General features: G+C 65.0%; 9 protein-coding genes across 9 annotated transcripts; 4 read left to right on the top strand and 5 right to left on the bottom strand.

Moving 5' to 3' along the window:
• The first annotated feature begins 246 nt into the window (after nt 1-246).
• MICPUN_107991 (predicted protein) lies at nt 247-1,883 on the top strand. Its single transcript, XM_002501080.1, has 2 exons — nt 247-362; nt 955-1,883. Exons 1-2 carry the CDS (start codon nt 346-348, stop codon nt 1,676-1,678), a joined length of 741 nt encoding a protein of 246 aa, XP_002501126.1. The 5' UTR covers nt 247-345; the 3' UTR covers nt 1,679-1,883.
• Nucleotides 1,884-5,860: 3,977 nt separating this feature from the next.
• On the top strand, nt 5,861-6,318 carry MICPUN_107990 (predicted protein). The gene has a single exon (XM_002501079.1). The coding sequence runs from the start codon at nt 6,038-6,040 to the stop codon at nt 6,203-6,205; it is 168 nt and encodes a 55-aa protein (XP_002501125.1). The 5' UTR covers nt 5,861-6,037; the 3' UTR covers nt 6,206-6,318.
• Nucleotides 6,319-6,443: 125 nt separating this feature from the next.
• Nucleotides 6,444-6,925, bottom strand: MICPUN_57328 (predicted protein; the record flags this gene model as incomplete). The annotated part of the gene is made up of 2 exons (XM_002500653.1): nt 6,444-6,815; nt 6,884-6,925. The coding sequence occupies 2 exons, from the start codon at nt 6,923-6,925 to the stop codon at nt 6,444-6,446; spliced, it is 414 nt and encodes a 137-aa protein (XP_002500699.1).
• A 425-nt stretch (nt 6,926-7,350) lies between these two features.
• MICPUN_75255 (ATP-binding cassette superfamily) lies at nt 7,351-8,991 on the bottom strand (the record flags this gene model as incomplete). Its single annotated transcript, XM_002500652.1, has 1 exon — nt 7,351-8,991. A coding segment is annotated over one exon (1,641 nt), but the record flags the coding sequence as incomplete, so codon positions are not given.
• Nucleotides 8,992-9,561: 570 nt separating this feature from the next.
• Nucleotides 9,562-10,750, top strand: MICPUN_69733 (predicted protein; the record flags this gene model as incomplete). The annotated part of the gene is made up of 2 exons (XM_002501078.1): nt 9,562-10,470; nt 10,555-10,750. Coding segments are annotated over 2 exons (1,105 nt in total), but the record flags the coding sequence as incomplete, so codon positions are not given.
• Nucleotides 10,751-11,177: 427 nt separating this feature from the next.
• Nucleotides 11,178-11,972, bottom strand: MICPUN_75860 (predicted protein; the record flags this gene model as incomplete). The annotated part of the gene is made up of 1 exon (XM_002500651.1): nt 11,178-11,972. A coding segment is annotated over one exon (795 nt), but the record flags the coding sequence as incomplete, so codon positions are not given.
• Nucleotides 11,973-13,146: 1,174 nt separating this feature from the next.
• MICPUN_99704 (predicted protein) lies at nt 13,147-13,828 on the bottom strand (the record flags this gene model as incomplete). Its single annotated transcript, XM_002500650.1, has 3 exons — nt 13,147-13,368; nt 13,542-13,636; nt 13,792-13,828. 3 exons carry the CDS (start codon nt 13,826-13,828, stop codon nt 13,147-13,149), a joined length of 354 nt encoding a protein of 117 aa, XP_002500696.1.
• A 245-nt stretch (nt 13,829-14,073) lies between these two features.
• Nucleotides 14,074-15,623, top strand: MICPUN_57323 (predicted protein; the record flags this gene model as incomplete). Its single annotated transcript, XM_002501077.1, has 2 exons — nt 14,074-15,573; nt 15,612-15,623. The coding sequence occupies 2 exons, from the start codon at nt 14,074-14,076 to the stop codon at nt 15,621-15,623; spliced, it is 1,512 nt and encodes a 503-aa protein (XP_002501123.1).
• A 51-nt stretch (nt 15,624-15,674) lies between these two features.
• MICPUN_57322 (COMPASS/Set1C complex protein) lies at nt 15,675-17,138 on the bottom strand (the record flags this gene model as incomplete). The annotated part of the gene is made up of 1 exon (XM_002500649.1): nt 15,675-17,138. One exon carries the CDS (start codon nt 17,136-17,138, stop codon nt 15,675-15,677), a length of 1,464 nt encoding a protein of 487 aa, XP_002500695.1.
• Nucleotides 17,139-17,395: the final 257 nt, after the last annotated feature.

Below are 17,395 nucleotides of genomic sequence, written 5' to 3'. Positions count from 1 at the left end.
CTTGAAGCGCCACGGTCCATTCGCATTGCTCGAACCGGCGCGTACTGCGTATTTACCCATTTCATCCCGCGGCGCCAAACTGAGACTCATGTGGTTCCGTTTTGCCGCGAAACGCAGAAAAAGTCACCGTGGCGCAGGCCAAAAGGAAGCCGAAAAGCATCCCTTGCAAAAAATCAGCACGGGATCGTCGTGGGGTTGTCTGCTGAGTCAGGGACAGGGAGTCGCCGAGACGCCACAACTTACCAGCGCTTGACGCGTCCACGCCCGGTGTCCAACCGGACTTAACCGCACCGCATCCTCACGATGTCTGCCGTCGCAACCCTCGCGGCGACCCGAGCCCCGCTCATGGCGCGCGCCCGCCGGTGAGTCTCCGTCTCGACCAACCCCTACCCACCCCTTTCGGAGATCCGACGGGGAGAAAGGATGCTCGTGCCTTTTTCAGGCGCCGCCCCGATCGTGCGCCGCGCGTTCGCGATTCGGGATGCGCGCCTCGATCGACGTTCGCGTCGCACGGGATGAAAACCGGACACGTGATCTCGATAGACGGCGCCTTCGAACCCTGAAGCCCTTCGCCGTCACCGGCGAGGGTTCCTCGGGGCTCCGCCCCGATTTTCCGACCCCCCGACCCGCGGCTTCTGCAGAGGTCGCCTCTGCAGCGAAGAGGCGGGTTTTGAACTTCGGCGGAGTCGCGCGCCGGGGATCGATGGTTCCACGGATCCGAGGTTTGGGGATCGTGATGGACGCGTGGGGACGTACTCTCGTCGCGTGCGCCTCGCGCGGTCGATCCGAACCCGCGTCGCATCGCCACGCGCGGCCCCGCGCGCGAACCATCCCTCCCCGGGGCGGAATATTTCCCGAATCGCCAAACGGACCGGAAAAGCTCAACCGATCATCTCTCCTCTCGGCGGCGCGCTCACCTTTCCCTCGTTCTTCGCCGCCCCGATCGTTCCACAGAGCTCCCGCCGCCCGCCGCGCGTTCACCGTGCGCGCCACCGCCACCGAATCCGGCTCCAAGAAGGACGAGATCGTCGGCATGCCCGTCGTCCTCATCGACAATCGCTCCGACCCGCTCGCGACGGTTGTCAGCGTTCAGTTCAGCGACGTCCTCGGCCAGCTTCTCGACACCGTGGAGTCGCTCAAGGCGTTGGGCCTGAACGTCTCCCGCGCGGAGGTGACTGGCGACGAGAACCCCAACAAGTTCTACGTCACCGACGCCGCCACCTCCGAGAAGGTGGTCAAGTCTGAGCAGATTGAGAACATCCGCATGGCCATCATCAACAACATGCTCTACTACCACCCGGAGTCCAAGCAGTACTTCGAGGGCGGGACCGTGGACATGCCGGGGAACCGCGATGTCGACGCGAACCCGCTGGGCGCCAGGCCTCGGGGTAAGGTCGCCACGAAGGTCACCATCGAGGCCATGGGAGCGGCGAGGTCGAGGCTCATCGTGGAGACGGCTGACCGCCCCGGGTTGCTCGTCGACATCGTGCGCACGCTCAAGGACCTGAGCCTCAACGTGGTGTCCGCCGAGATTGACACGATCGGCCCCAAGGCGAGTGATACCGTGTACCTGACCTACCGCGGCGCCGCGCTCAACCCCAGCATGAACGAGCTGGTCGTCAACGCGCTCACCTATTACCTTTCCAAGAAGGAGGTGGAGACGGATGAGTCGTACTAGATTCTTTTGGCGTTGTTTGGTTTTTTCGTTGGCGACGGAGCGCCGACGAGGATGTGTACGGGATTAGAGCTGGGTTCAAACGGGAACGCGCCGGTCCAACGGGCGGAGACGAGACGGGACGCATCGCTGCTTTGAGTAAGACGCGCGGGGGCAGGGCCTGCCCCACTTAGGAAAGGTGTAACGAGTACAGTTGGGTATTTTTGCCGATCAGTTTTCACCAATCGTTCCTATCAACTCCTATCAACTGTCGCCCTATCAACTCCTTTCAAAATTTCCTTAGGTTATCGTCTCGCAAGTGGCGGCCGAACCTGATGAACCTGATCGCGACGGAGGGGACGCGACGAACGCGTGTGAGCCAAGATAGAGTCGTCGTCGTGAAAGGTGCCGGTCGAGGGCGAGGGCATTCCCCGGACGGCGGCGCGTCCGGCGGCACCGGCGGAGCATCCATCGACGTTGGTTCGATGATGGAAGGCATCGGGATCGCGCGGGGCGCGACGACGGCGCGGGCGGCATCCTCGCCCGTCGCCGGGACGTCGGGGCGCGACGCGTGCGTCTGCTCGACCCGCCCAGCCGGCGGTGGGAGCCGAAGGGAACGGGGGCGCGTCGCCGTCGTCCTGCCCTCGTGGCTCAACGCGCGCGTATCCGACCTCGGGCGCGGGCACCGCCGCGAACGCATGGTGACGTGGGCGGCGTTCGGGACCCGCGGAGGCGGTCTCGGCGCGTCGCGACGGGCGGGCCGAGGCGACGCGGGTGCGGGATCCTCCCATCTCGTCCATCGTCCTCGCCCGGGCGGCGTCGTCGTCGTCGCCGCCGCGCGCGGCGCCGCGGGAGAGGGACGCAACGACTACTGGCGAGGCAATAAGGGCGGTGGTGGCGGGCGCGGCGGCGGCGGGCGCGGCGGGCGCGGCGGGCGCGGCGGCCAGGCCGGCACGGAACAGCGCAGCGCCCCGTCGCGAATGCCCAAAGCCAACAAGGAGGGCATGAAGCGCATCCAGCAGTCGAGGTCCAACAACTCGACGCTTGCCTCCTTGGAAGACCTGCAGTCCATCCTGGACTTCGCCGATCGCAACGTGGGCACGTTCAACTGCGTCAACTTCAGCACCGCCGTGCACAGGCTCGGTAAGCTCAACAAGCCGTTCAAGCGCGGCGGCGGCGGAAATAGGGGCGGTGACGGGACCGCCAGGGACCGCGGCGGCAGGGTCGCCGCCGTCGTCCCGGTGAACAAGGACCCGCGGTTCCACCACTTACTCGAGGCCATCGAGGCCGAGCTGGTGCTGCACCTGGAGAGCGACGACCCGCCCAAGCTCGAAGACGGCCGAGGGAGGTTCGGGCCGCGGGAGGTATCGTCCACTCTTTGGGGTCTCGCGAACTGCGGCGTCACGCTGAAGGACCTCGCGGAGCACCCCACCGCGCCCAAGATCCTCCCGCTCATCGCGAAGCAGCTGACGCGGATCCGGCCGGAGGAGTACGCGTGCCAGAACATATCCAACGCGGTTTGGGCCATCGCCACCATGCACCAGCACGGCGACGAGTACCTCCCGAGGGAGGCGCTGAACTGCGTCGAGGCGGCCATCACCGAGCGCCTGGGCGCGGACGACTTCATTCCGCAGGGCGTGAGCAACTGTTTGTGGGCGTTCGGGTCCCTGAACCGCAACCGCGGGTACGAGATTGGGAAGGACACCGTGGACGCCTTCGGCGAGGGGATCCTGCGGCACATCCGCGGTTTCAAGTCGATGGAGCTGAGCAACCTGGTGTGGGCCACCTCGACGCTGAAGATTCAGTTCGAGGACCGCGAGGTGATGGCGGCGATGGACGCCGCGATGATCGACGCGGCGCACGACGAACCGCACTTCTTCTCGTCGCAGTCCATCAGCAACATACTCTGGGCCGCCGGTAACCACCCGGACGGCGTTCAGCTCTCGGAGGAGCTCCTCGGCGTCCTCGCCGACCTTTCGGTTCGAAAGTTCGAGACGTTCACGCCTCAGGGTCTTAGCAACAGCGCGTGGGGATTCGCCTCCGTGGGGTTCAACCCGGGCGGGGATTTCATCGATCTGCTCAAGCGCGCGTGGTGCAGGGAGGGGCAAACGTACATCGTCACCGAGGTGGCCAACTTGCTGTGGTCGTTTTACATACTCAAGGAACACCCGGGGGATCAGACCCTGGAGTCCGTCTCCAGGCGACTGGCGGACATCCCGGAGGAGGACATGCACCTGCAGACGATCGCCAACATCCTCTACACCCTCGCGCAGATGGAGTACCTGCCTCCGCGACGGACCATGGAGCGCCTGGAGGACATCTGCACCCGAGCCATGCGCAGGGGCGCGGAGGGCGACGAGGAGGTTCGCATGGCGCAGGGCGGCGCCACCCTCAGTAACCTGCTGTGGGCCATGTCCAGTCTGCGGTACAGACCGGGCGAGGAGTTCTTCGCCGCGTTCAACGAGCAGTGCGTTCGCCGCTGCGACGAGTTCACCGACCAGGGCGTCTCAAACATAATGTTCGCGTACGCCAACCTGGATTCGAACCCGGGACGTCCCGTTTTGGACGCGTTCGTCGCCGCCGCTAAACGAGCGATGCCGGAGTTCACGGCGCAGGGCGTGGCGAACAGCGCGTGGGCGTGGGCGGTGCTGGATCACTGGCCGGACTCGGAGCTGATCGACCTGTACAAGGAGAAGATCAAGTCTCTCGACAGGCAACAAATCTCCAAGCTGGACTACGTGCAGCTGTTCCAGGCGTCCTACGCGTTCGAGCAGTTCAGCCCGCACGGCGCTCTGATGGAGGGCGAGTTACTGGCCACGTCACGGGAGGTGTGGGAGCAGATCTCGTCCGCCAGGGTGACCATCAGCGCGCTGCATCAGGACGTGAGCGGGGCGCTGACGCGGATGGGCATACCGCACGAAATCGAGTACCTCACGCAGGATAACCTGTTCTCCATGGACATCGCGTTGCGGGGACGGAAGGTGGCGATCGAGGTCGACGGTCCCTCGCACTTCTGCGCGAATAAGATGAGCGAGCGGTTGGGTTCGGACAGGCTTCGCGAGCGCTTCCTCGCGCACAAGGGCTGGAACGTGAGTTCCCGGTTTCAATCCCGGTTTCCTCTTCCCTTTTTCGTCGCGGTGATGCCAAAACCTTTGGCTGACCTCAACCTCCCTTACCGGGAATGCGAGTGGAGCTCAAAAAAACAGAACATCTAAGGCTGAGCGACCCTAACCTTTTCCCGACACGTTCACCCGACTCGTCCCCCGCCCGATTCTCGCTCACGACGGAAACCTAACCGCGACCTGACCCACAAACCCCCCGCCGTCGCCCGGCTCGCAGGTTCTGAGGGTCCCCTGGTACGAGTGGAACGAGCTCGGCTTCAAGGAGGACGAACGCGTGGCGTACCTCGAGTCCCTCCTGTGGCGCATCGGCGGCCTGACCGTGGACGAGGCCAAGATCGTTCCCGGCGGCGTCAAGCTGTCGCACCGCGTCGACGGAGAGTTCCGGAAAGATCCGTACACGGGTGTCGTGTCCGACGGCGACGACGCCGACCGAGCCAACCCGCCCCGCCCGAAACGCGGCATGACCGCGTACGACATAGACAAGTCCGGGCGACTGGTGCGGAATTCGCCGAGGGCGGGCGCGGGTAAAGGGCGGTACGTCCTCGGCGATCACGACGGTTCGAGGGGCGATCCGCGAGATCCCAAATCCGTCGCCGCCGATTTATTCGAAGCCGACAGAAACGACCCCGGCTTTGCGGTGAACCGGTACGATCCGCGGGACGTTTCGAAAAACGGCCGCCGGCAACCGCGGGCCCAGCAAGGCGTCGCGACGACAGACGACGACGGCTCGCTCGGGGGCATGGACGGGTACAGGGAACGGGCGATGCGCGCGGAGGGGAAGCGGGTCATCGTCAGGCGGGACGGTTCGCTCACCGTCACCACCGATTTGTTCGATCCCGCGCTCGGCGAGAGGACGGACCGTCAGTCCCCGGGCAGGGCTCGGAGGAGCGACGCGAGGCCGTACGGCATGGACGGCGCGTCGATGGGCACGCAGGAGAGGCTGGACAGGGCGCGAAGGGCCCGCGAAGGGCCCGACGACGACGACGACGAAGCCGACGAAAACGGGTCAAACTCGAACTCGATCGATCCGAGGGGGATCGTGCAGCCGCTTCCGGCGAGGCCCGCGCCGAGGGCGAGGGCGAGGGCGAGGCTCGCGCCGCTGAGCTCCGCGTCGAAAAGAGCCGCGGCGGCGGCGACGACGGGGCGGCGCGTGGTGCGCTCCAAGTCGTCTCTTCCGCCCGGTGAGTCAGCTTCGCCTCCGAGGAGCGGCGACGACGGGACCGTCGCTAAGAAGGGCGAGCCCCTCTCCGGGCTCAAGGGGATGGGCCCGGGGTCCGTCGCGGCGCTGGCGGAGATCGGGGTGTACACGGTGGATGATCTGGCGGCGATGTCGGACGACGCCGTGGACGAGGCCAAACGGAACAGGCCGAGGCTCAAGCTCTCGCACCTGAGGAAGGTTGCCAGAGCCGCGGTGGAGCCGGATCGTTGACCGATCGTCGAGCGAACGCGAGTGGAGGTTGTGGGGGGACGAGCGTCGAGGGATTAGTCTCGGTGATGATTAGGCCAAGTGTTGGCGCATTTGTGACGATTCAGATCGGTGCTATGCTATCAGCCAACGCGAGTGATTGACGCGACGCCGCCGTCCCTGCGACGCGGGGGTGAATAAATCAACGCTTGCGTGCGGTGGAGAGGCGAGGACTCTCCGCTCCTTGTCTCCGTGCGGCCGCTTACTGGCCGGGGAGGGTCTCGAGGCCGTAGGCCTTGAGGACCTCCGCCTTCTCGTCCTTGAGGAACGCGCGGGGGGCCTTGTACTTGCCGAAGCCGGAGCCGCCCGAGGAGTAGGGAGAGAAAGCCTTCTTCTCCGGGACCGCGGCGCGGCGCTTGGTCTCGGCCTCGGCGGGAGCCGCGTTGGTGGAGAGGATGAGGGCGAGGAAGCCCGCGGCGGCGGCGCGGCGGCCGACGCCCCTGAGGTGAAGAAAGGAGGGTGGCGCGATGCGATGGTCAGTTTCGTGAATCGAATCGCGCGAACGAGCGACGTGCGGAGATGGCGACGCGTCTCGAGCGCCGGCGTAACGCGACGTTTCGCCAATCGTCCTCTTCTTTTTCTCGGGAGATGAGATCGGGGGGGATAGGGAAGTACTCACTCGGGGGCGGCGGCGGCGCGGACGGTGGTGTTCACGCGGACGGTGGGCTTGGCAGCCTTGGCCATGATGGGGGAACCGACGAGAGCAGGCATGGTTGTAGAGTTGGTGGCGGGGAAGCGACGAGGGCGATGTGGATTGCTCTTTTGCGCAAAAGCGACGTGTCCTTTTGAGATTCTCGTTTCGAAAGCGTTTCTGCGATTTGGGCAAGCCACGTCATTTTCCGTCATCCATTTCCACAGCGCAAACAGTTTGCGGGAGGAAATAGAAAATACCACGCAAATAGGACGCATTCATCCTCTCTGGAATACAGACGCTTCGAGCTAGCTCCTCACGCTGGCCAGCCCTGGCGAAGCATCCCCCTCTACCTCCGTCCGTGGTTCACGTGCGTGATCGCCGCGAGAGCCGCGACGAAGAAGGCGGCGAAGAAGAGCAGGAGATAGAGCAGGTACTCCCACTTGTTCACCCCCTTCAAGTCGTACGCTTCCAACAGCGTCTGACCACCCGCCCAATCTGGGTCGTTGTCCTCCCACTGGTTGATCATGAGACTACCGAACGAATAGCGCATTAAATCGATGTAGTAGTACCACGACCAGTACGCCGGGATATCGTCCCGTCTGATGAGCCACCCGGCGAAGAAGAGGAGGGTGACGACGTAGGTGGGCAGAATGGCGTTGGCGGCTTCCATGTTGGGAGACACCGCCGACACCAGGTACGCCAGCACCACGCCGTTTCCGAGGGTGAAGTAGTACACGAGCCAGAAGAGGACGAAGGATCCGCTGAGGCTCATGGCGTAAAACACCACCGCGCCGAGCACCAACGTGACCGGCAGCAGTAAGAACATCTCGTCCAGCATCTTGAACACCAGGTAGGCCATCGGCCGGTACAGCCCATCCGCTCGTTCTCGCATGAACAGCCGGCGCTCCATGACAATCTGCGGCACGTACGCGGCGGCTCCAAACGCGGGCAGCGTGGTCCACATGAACAACGCCGAGGAGACGTTGACGACGTTGTCGGGATTGTGGTCGTCGCCGATGCCCCAGTACAGCGTGAAGATGAGGAACGAGAGGAAGACCTTCTCGCCCAGACGCGGGCCGAGGTATTCTCCGTCTTTGTAGTTTTTGCGAGTTCGGAACTTCATCATCGTCCACAACGCGTGAGCGAAGGGAACGGTCGTGGACGAGTCCACCTGCAGCTTCCTCGACGCCTCCGTATCCGGGTTCGCGGCGATCTTGTCCACGTCGTCGAGCGCCGCGTCCATGCGGGCCTTCAGGTCCGAGTGTTTGTACACCTCGGCGAAATTATCCGCGATTCCGTCCCTATCCGCTCGGGTGAAGACGTCGATGAGCCACTCGATGTCGCTGTTACCCGGCGACTTCTTCTCCACCCCGGGCAGCGCGTCCAGGGCGTACGTCACGAGTTCAGGGCCGTTCGGGCCGAAGTACACCTGCTTTCCGCTGCATAAAATCATGGCGGAGTCGAAGAGGGAAAAGGCGTAGGCGGTGGGCGAGTGGATCGTCGCGATGATGGTCACGTCGTCGGTGTTGAGCGTCTTGACGACGGACATGACCTCGTTGGCGGTGAACGAGTCCAACCCCGACGTGGGCTCGTCGAGGAACAGGACGCTCGGGTCGGTGATGAGCGCGATGGCGATGTTCAGTCGCTTGGCCTGCCCGCCGGAGATTCCCTTGACCATCTCGGAACCGACGAGGACGTCCCTGGCTCCCGCGAGGCCGAGGTCGTGGAGCAGTTTCTCGCAGGCGGCTTCCTTCGACTCGGCGCTCTCCTCGAGGGGTCGCTTGAGCTCGGCGGTGTACATGAGCATCTCGTGCACGGTCAACGCGGAGATGAGGGTGTCGAACTGCTCGACGTAGCCCGTGTGCCTGCGGAGGAACCGCGTGGTTGGGGCCTTGCCGCCGAAGTGGATGGCTCCGTCAATCTCGCCAACCGTCTTGCGGCCCGAGACGAGGTCCAAGAACGTCGTCTTCCCACTGCCCGACGGACCGAGCAGCGCCGTCATCTCCCCCGGATTGAACATCCCCGAGACGTCGCTCAGTAGAACCGCCGTCTCCTTCTTATCGCGGAACGACTGGACGGTGTAGGTCAGGTTGCGGACGGTGACGCGGATGCCCTTCGTGTTCAGAACTTTAAGATCCGCGAAGGAGCCACGGGTCGCCACGCCGGTTGTATCTGTCTTTACCACCGCGGTCGCGACCGTCGCGTCCGGGGTAACCTCCAATGTGACATCGGATGCGCTCATCGCCGTCGTCGTTCGCTGTTTGCGGAGGCGATAGCGCGTTGGGAGCAGTGGCGGCCGGTCAGTCGGTTCCAATTTATAAAAGTTAACGCGTCACGTTTTTCCTGTCCGCTTTTTATCCGAACTTGGCGGACGCGAGACGGTCCGCCCGCCGCGCAGTCTTCGACGCGCCGCCCCGCGATCATGGCCACCGCCGCGACGCTGCTTAGCGCACCGGTGCCGTGCGCCCGCGTGGGTCGGCGAGATGACCCTTCCCGGGGGCACATGGGACGAACATGTCCTCTCCGCGCGTCCGCCGCCGAGGCGGCACCCTTGTCTTCGTCGAGCACGCACGATGACTTCTCGTGGCGGCTGCTGGAGGGGGCGAACATCCACGCGCGCCGCGAGCACGCGCGCGTCGCGCTCTGGCCATCCACCGGCGACCGCGCGAGGCCGCCGCCGCCGAAGCGATCTTTCCTCGACATCGACGAGGTCGAGAGGTTCGCGCGCGATCGCGGCATCAAGAAGAGCTCGCTCAGGCTGTGCTACCGCGAGCTCTTCAGACGCGGTAAATCCACGTTCGAGAACGCCCCGGACGTGTCCGCGCGCGACATGAAGCTGCTGAGAGATAACTTCACGGTGTGCACCAGCGAGGTGGTGGAGACCAAGACGACGGAGGACGGGAGCGGCGCGAAGATGGTCGTCAGGCTCCACGACGGTAAACTCGTCGAGACCGTCGTCATCGGGCACTCGCGCTCCGTGGACGACGGCGACGGCGACGAAACGCGCGGCGACGGCGAGGACGCCGACGTGTCGGATGGGGCGAAGAATAGGGTCTTCAGGAACACCGTGTGCGTGTCGTCGCAGGTTGGATGCGCGATGGGATGCACGTTTTGCGAGACGGGCACCCTGGGCCTTATGGCCAACCTCACCGCGGGCGAGATATGCGAGCAGGTTTGGCACGCGCGCAACCTCTGCGGATCGACCGGCGTGCGCAACGTGGTGATGATGGGGATGGGCGAGCCGCTGGACAACTACGAGGAGGTGCTCATCGCGCTGAGGGCGATGACGCACCAGGCCGTCTTCGACATGCGCCAGCGATCGGTGACGGTGTCGACGGTTGGAGTCCCGGCTTCGATTCGGAGACTGGCCGACGACGCGCCGAACGTCGGCTTGGCGCTGTCTCTGCACGCCCCCACGCAGGATCTTCGCGCGACGCTCCTGCCCTCCGCGGCGGGAACCTCGCACACGCTGGGACGGCTCACGGAGTCGCTGAGGTACCACAGGCAAAAATCGGGGCGGGGCGCGATGATCGAGTACATCGTCATCGACGGCGTGAACGACTCCCCGACGCACGCGCGCGAGCTGGGCGAGCTCGTCGGCAGGACGCTCCTGGCGGACGACGTCGAGCTCGATGGTTCGAACCCGGCGACGGGCGGCGGCAGACGGAAAAGGGAGCAGAGCGGGTATTTCGTGAACCTCATACCTTACAACCCCACGGACGTCGGAGGTACGCACGGGTACCGTTCACCCGCGGACGACGCCCTGGAGCGAATGGCGTCGATCCTCGGCGACGAGTTCGGGGTCAAGGCGAAAGTGCGGTGGAGCACGAGGCGGGGGCGCGAGGTGGACGGCGCGTGCGGGCAGCTCGCTCTGAAATCGATGCGAAAAGAGGAGAAACGGCGGTGACGTTTAGTTGGGGACGGGTTTCGTTCCAAGTCATCAGCGGTGTGGTAATACAGTCGATCGATCCAAAGTATTCGCGATCATCGCGCCTTTTCGCCGCGCTTCGCCCCCCTGGGCCCGCACACCGAGTCCATGATCGCCCCCCACGCCTCCGCGCGCGCCGCGACCGCCTTCGGCTGACTCACCAGCAACTTACGAAACGTCTTTCCGCCGGCCAACTTGATAAACGCTGCCATGATCCGCTCCCTGTTGGGTAAAACCTCCTCCGCGGTCCGCCCGGCGAAGGCATACATCACGGTGTCCCACAGCGCGACGTTGATCTCGCCGCCCTCGAAGTAATCCCTGTAGAACAGGCCCTTGACGTCATCCTCGGAGGGAGCCGCGTCCTTCTTCACGGGTCTGAAAGCGCACTCGCCGAACACCTCCCACACCAAACCGATAGTCTCCGCGAACAGCTCCTTCATCTCGCCGGCCTCCTGCGGCGTCATGTCCTTATTCTCGCGGATCTCCTCGTTGAGCCAAGCCTTGATCGGGGACGTCATGCCCTGCGGCTTGGTTCGCTGCATGGCGAAGAATCGCAGGATCAACTCGCGATCTTTCATGCGAAGGTGCGGCTGCTTGGAGCGGTAGACGGAGAGCAGGTGCTCGTCCGAGGCGAGGTCGCAGAGCATGTCGGTGTAAAGCCCCTGGTAGATGCAGTTGCGAAGCTCCTGCTCGTTGAGCTGCGTGGCTCCCATGTTGAGCCGCTCGAAAACCTCAAACACAAAGTCGGGCTGCGACTGCTTGCCGATGGTGTGCACGTTCAGCGGGTGGTCCAGGATTCGCTCCTGGAGGTCGCCGGGCAGCTCGGAGAAGCTGCAGTCGTTGTACTCTCCGAACACGTCCAGACCCTTGAGCTTGAATGGGGTGCCGTCGGGGAACTTACCCTTCGTGAAGCTCCAAATGGAGGTCAGCCGCTGTTTCCCGTCGACAACCTCCAGGCACCCGCTGTTCACCTCGTGAAAGAACATCGTCGGTATGGGGATGTTGAGCATGAGCGACTCCACCAGCTTGCTCGCCGTCTTCACCGTCCACACGTACTCGCGCTGGTAACTCGGCCTCAGGTTCACCTTGCCGCGGTTGATCTTGTCGATGATGGAGTTCACGGTGAAGTCCGCCTTTTGGATCTGGAGGTTCCGCTGCGAGTCAGACGAGTCGCCAAACAGCGACTCCGACAGCGCCTCCGCGTCGAAATCCGGGGTCAGCGCGGGGATTCCGCTCTGGACTTTGTCCCACAACGGGGCGTCCGTCGCGGTGAGCGCGTTCGCCTCCATCTCGAGTTCATCCCACAGGTCTTTATCCTGTCGTAACAAACGATGTCGGGCGTCGAGGTTGGGTTAGTTTGAAGGATCGGGGACGTCGCTTTTGGCGCGCTTCGATGGCGCGCGCCTCTGGTCGATCGTGGCGACGTGGATCGCGCCCAGTCGGGGCGCAGCGCGGGGCGGCACGCATCGTACGATCGGTATTCCGCGTTCCCGCGCTCGTGACGCCGCGCGAGGGCGCCCCGAGAGCGACGCGACGGTGGCGGCTGGCGGAGGGATGGGCAAAAAGACGCGTGGGAGAAGAAGCGCGATCGAGCCGCGATTTTTGGCGGGGGGCTGATCGGAGCGCGCGCGGCGAGGGCGACACGCGCGGAGACGCGCGCGATCGGGTCGAGTCTCACCTCCTGATCTCCAAGCAACGCGCCGGTCGATTTTGGACCTCCGCGCGCGCTCGCGCCCCACCTCGCTCCGGGTCTCGCGGACCCCAGCCTCGCGCCTCCGGGCCCGCCACCGGCCCTCGCTCCGCGCCTCACCCGGGCGCCAGCATGTTCGCGTCGGCCTCCGCCGACGAGCCCTCCGCGAGACTCGGCTCGCGTCGCCGCGACGCACGTCGCGCGACACGTCGTCGATGTCATCCCCCGCGTCGTGTTACACCCTCGATTCCGTGTGAACGCCCCCGGTCGCTCGCTTGGGTGTGGCAGCCTCGCCGCCCGGTGGGTGGGCTGGCGAGTTCGGGCGGGAAAAGAAGCCCATTGGTCGATGTCGCGCGCTGGTATCGGCGAGAGAATGTCGAGTCGTTGGACTATCGGGTGCTCATTATTACTGCCGGGACATACGTAAGCCCGTCCCGCGGGGCGATCCAGCCAAACCCCGTCAACCGCGCGCGGGCCCGGACGAGGCGCACTCGTCCGCGCCCGCGCTCACGCTCGCCCGCCGCGGACCTTCGCCCGCCCGCCGCGCGCCAACCAACCACTCGCGACACTCGAGACACGACGAAAAACGCCAACAAACATCATACGTATGCGCTCGCCGTCTGAACTCGTCGCGACACCTCGCCCCGGCTCACTCACTGCTTCTCGAGCTCGTTCTCCTTGCAGTGGACGATGAAAGTCTTGCCCTTCGGGTCGTTGGGCACGGCGAACGCCACCTTCACCTCCAGGTTGGCGCTGATGTACGTGCCGTTGTAGTCATCCGCCCTGGAGTCGACGACGCCTTCCCAGCCGCTGAGGTCGGTGCCGTTCTTGCGGTCGCCCTTGGGGACGTGGTACACGAGTACCTTGGAAACCACCTGCGCGACGACGCGGGACGGGGAAGGTGTGAGTTTTTTTGGGGCTGGGGGGAAGGCGAGGGATGGTTCGCGTCACACGGCGCGGGATCGGTTTTGGCACCCGCCGCTCGTTTGGCGACGAGCGATTTGACGATGATGACGGGGCGAGAAAGCTCGAGGCGAGGGTCGCGCACCTTGACTTTGTCGCCGGCCTCGAGCTTGGCCCGGACCGAGACCCCGGAGGCACGCGCGACGGCCCGCTTGGGCGCGGCGACGCGGAAGCTCCGGCCTGCGAGGATCGGAGTCGGGAGGGACGCGCGGGTCAGTCGTCCGGGGAGAAACACGTGCCGTGCCCTACGGGTTTGTCAGGAGCGAGCGACCGGGGCTGATGGCGCGACGTGGGCGGGGAATTCGACCGTCGCGAGCCGCCGGGCGAATGCGCACCGTTGAAGACGGAAGATGCGGAGGCGAGTGCGGACATTTCGCGTGCGAGTTACGGACGGGAAGGTTCCGAGCGCGGCGTGTTGTGACCGCCCGGCTCTTATCCTCGACAGGTCACGCACCCGCGCTCGCGCTGTGTGTCATCGTTGGCTCGTCCAAGGGTCCGTCCAAAGTTTTCGGTCGGTTGCACGAAAAAACGGGAAAAATGGCACTGATGAAACCTCTCGGAAACGCCGTCTCATCATAACGGGCGCACCCACCCTCGACGACGACGCGCGCGGTGCCATGGGGAACAAGAACTGCGTGCCGGAGCTCTTCGGTGGCAAGACCGACACCGCGAGCGATGCGAACGATCGACCGCGGGCGCCGAAGGACGCCGAGACGATCGCGTCGCCGTCGAAGCAGGCGATGAAGTCGTCCGCCCACCCCGAACCATCGTCGTCGGCGCCCGCCGCCGCCGCGCAGCGAACCCGCAAACCGTCAACTCCCGGCGCGCTGAAGCGCATGGAGAAGCGCGAGCAGCGCCGCGCGGTCACGGCGAGCCTCCCGGAGGCGTGGCGACTGCTCGAAGAACGCCAGCGCGCCGTCATTCGCCGCGTCGCAGAGTGCGAACGCGCGGCGGGGTACGTCGGAACTAATCGCGCCAAGAAGACGGCGTGGGACAACGCGAGGTACCAAGGTCTGGGAGGTAAGAATTACCTGAAGGGGGGGAAGCGGGGCGGGGCGCGGCAGAAGGAGATCGAGAACGGCGTCGTCGGGGCGGAGGAGGAAGACGGCGGCGCGATGGTCGAGCGGGGCAACGAAGCCGTCAACGATGGCGTCGGCGGCACAGCTGGTGGCGGATGGTACGCTGGTAAAACCGACGAGGAGATCGTCGCGGACACCGTGTCCTGGCTCGCGCAGGAGATGCGGGCGATGATGATCTACCGCGACTACCGCGACATATACGAGCGCGCGCTCGCCATCTTAGATAAGTGGCGACGGTCGTTTCCAAAGTCTGTCTGGATCCGGGTGGTGAAATCGGGGAGAATCGCGAAGGAGCTCAACGAGTGCGCGCCCGTCATCAAGCACGCGCTGGACCGCGTGGCGAAGATGCCGGTGCCGGCGGACCCGGACGAGCGGGCGACGGTCATCGACCTTTGCAGCGGGTTCGGATACCTCGGCATGTTTCTCTCCGAGATGCTCGACCCGAGGAAGGTGAAGATGATCGCGCTGGTGGATAAGCAGTGGCCGATGTTCAACGCGGCTCCAAAGTCGCACCAGATCAACTGGGACCACGTGTACGGAATAGACGGATGGGACCCCGAGTGGCCGATCAAGCTTCAAACGCGCAAGGACGACATCAAGCAGGCTGGGCAGCTTCGACAGATCGAGAAACACGTCTTTGGAAAACACAGAGGACCGTTCATAATCCTCGCCGTTCACCTGTGCGGAACGTTGAGCGTCAAGGCTGTGGAGATGTTCAACCTCCACGAGAACGCGTCGGACTTGGTCCTGAAGCCGTGCTGTCTGCCGGGATGGAACCACACGTACACGCACGACACCTGGGAGCTCGGCGGACACTGCATACCGGTCAAAGACGTCTGCGCCAAGGGAAAGTGGAAGGGTAACAGGTGGATAGGTCCGCCGCGCTCGCACCTGCGCCACAAGTTCGCCACGTGGTGCGATAACCTCTACAAGGGCATCGACGTCGCCGAATCCGAGAAGCGGACGGAACAGATACTCATCCAGGAGGAGGGCGGACACCAGAACACGTTCATGTTCGCGGAGCGCGAGAGGTTTTCCGTGGCGCCGGGTGCGCCGACGGGCGTGTACGCCCCGAGGGCGGAAGGTGACCCTTACGTTTAATTAAAAGTCTCGAGTCTCATTCGCGGCGACGCTCTCGTTCACGACGCACGCGCGCGCTCGCGGTACCCCGCCGTCGTCCAGAGCTTGATCGTGCGGTCCCTCTCCAGCCCCGACGTCGCGAGCATCCCGTGACGGAAAAAGTCCAGCCCGACCACCGCGTCGTCGTGCCCGTCGGGGTCCGTCGGCGGCGGCGGAGGTTTAGGTTCAGGGTTTAGATCCGTCGACACGACCGCGTCCCCGCCGTCCCCGTCCTTCCCCTCGCGCCCCGGCACGCCCACCCGATTCCCCGCGTCGCCGTCCTCCTCGTCGCGCCCCGGCGTGCCCGGGGAACCGGTCGCGGGTTCGATCCCGTCGCCGTCCAACTTTGCCGTATTTTCCGCCTTTTCGGACCCCCCCCGTCGCTTCTCCGCCTCCGCCTTTGTTCTCTCGTCGCCGACGACGTTGGTCCACGCCGCGTCCGACCCGGGGATCCTCTGCGCCACCTCCCCGGTGCGCAGATCCCACGCCATCACCGACCCGTCCTCCGACCCGCACACCGCGTACGACGTCCCTTCCGCGTCGGCGAACGCGGCGAAGGCGCAGTACCGCGATCCTCTTCGCCCGGCGTAGGTTCTAACCACTCGCCCTTTGACGGCGTCCCACAGCCTGAGCGACCCGTGGGCGTCGAGCGTGGACGCCAGGAGGTACCGGCCGTTGGTCGAGGGGACGATGCAGCCTATCGGGGCGTTACGATACGAACCGTCGCCCCAGCCGGCGCCGCCGTTGATCACGACGCCGTCGGCGAGCGCGGCGACGTCGTCCACGGCGTTGCCGACGAATCCGGGGATGACCGCCAGCTTGTCGCCAGCTGTGTCTGCGTCCTCGGCACCCTCGGCACCCTCGGCACCCCCTCCGCCGCCTCCTCCTCCTCCCAACCCCCCGCCTCCCAACCCGAGCACGATCGTCCTGAGGCACGCGCCGGTGGCGACGGACCACAGTCGCGTGATGCCGTCGTACGAGCACGTCGCGAGGATGGCGCCGTCGGGGGAGAACTTGACGCCGGTGACCGGGTCGGAGTGCGCCGGGAGGACGTTGACGCAGGTACCTTGGCGCAGGTCCCACAGTCGGACGGTCTCGTCGACGCTGCCGCTGGCGAGGACGTTGTTCGCGCCGCAGACGGAGTTGACGTCGCAGCAGAAGACGTGCGAGGTGTGCCCCGCGAAGACGCGCACGGTTTTTCCGTAGTGGGGCGAGCACGGGTCGACGTCCCAGAGGTGGAGGTTCTTGTCGTCGGACGCGGACGCGAGGTAGCGCCCGCACCCGGTCCACGCGACGTCCGAGCATCCCCTCTCGTGGCCCACGAGCACGCACAGCTGCGCGCCGTCGGCGACGCGCCACAGACGGACGGTCTTGTCAGCGCTCGCGGACGCGACGACAGATCCGTCGGGGCTGAACTTGACGGCGGCGACGGACTTGGAGTGGCCCTCCAGCGTGCGCGCGAGGGCGAACCCCGGCGACGGCATCGGAGTGGGGAAGCGGCGAGGCGATGTGCCGCGGGAAGAGACGCGCGTCCTGGGTCCACCCCGGCCCGTTCGGCCGCCTCGACGTTTGATTGCCCAATACGAATCGGTGCCCTACTTTTCGGAGGCGACGCGCGAGCTCGGAAACGCACGCTGCATGAGGCGCATGTGCTGTGCAAATTCCGTCGAGATTTCTAACCGATGACGCAAGGTTTTAATGCCAAATGACGTAATCCGCTAATTCACAATTCTTTTGGAAA

Source organism: Micromonas commoda, chromosome 3, assembly GCF_000090985.2.
Source record: "Micromonas commoda chromosome 3, complete sequence".
Lineage (NCBI taxonomy): Eukaryota > Viridiplantae > Chlorophyta > Mamiellophyceae > Mamiellales > Mamiellaceae > Micromonas > Micromonas commoda.
The sequence above is the reverse complement of the archived record's forward strand: the minus strand, read 5'-3'. Positions and strand labels throughout refer to the sequence as shown.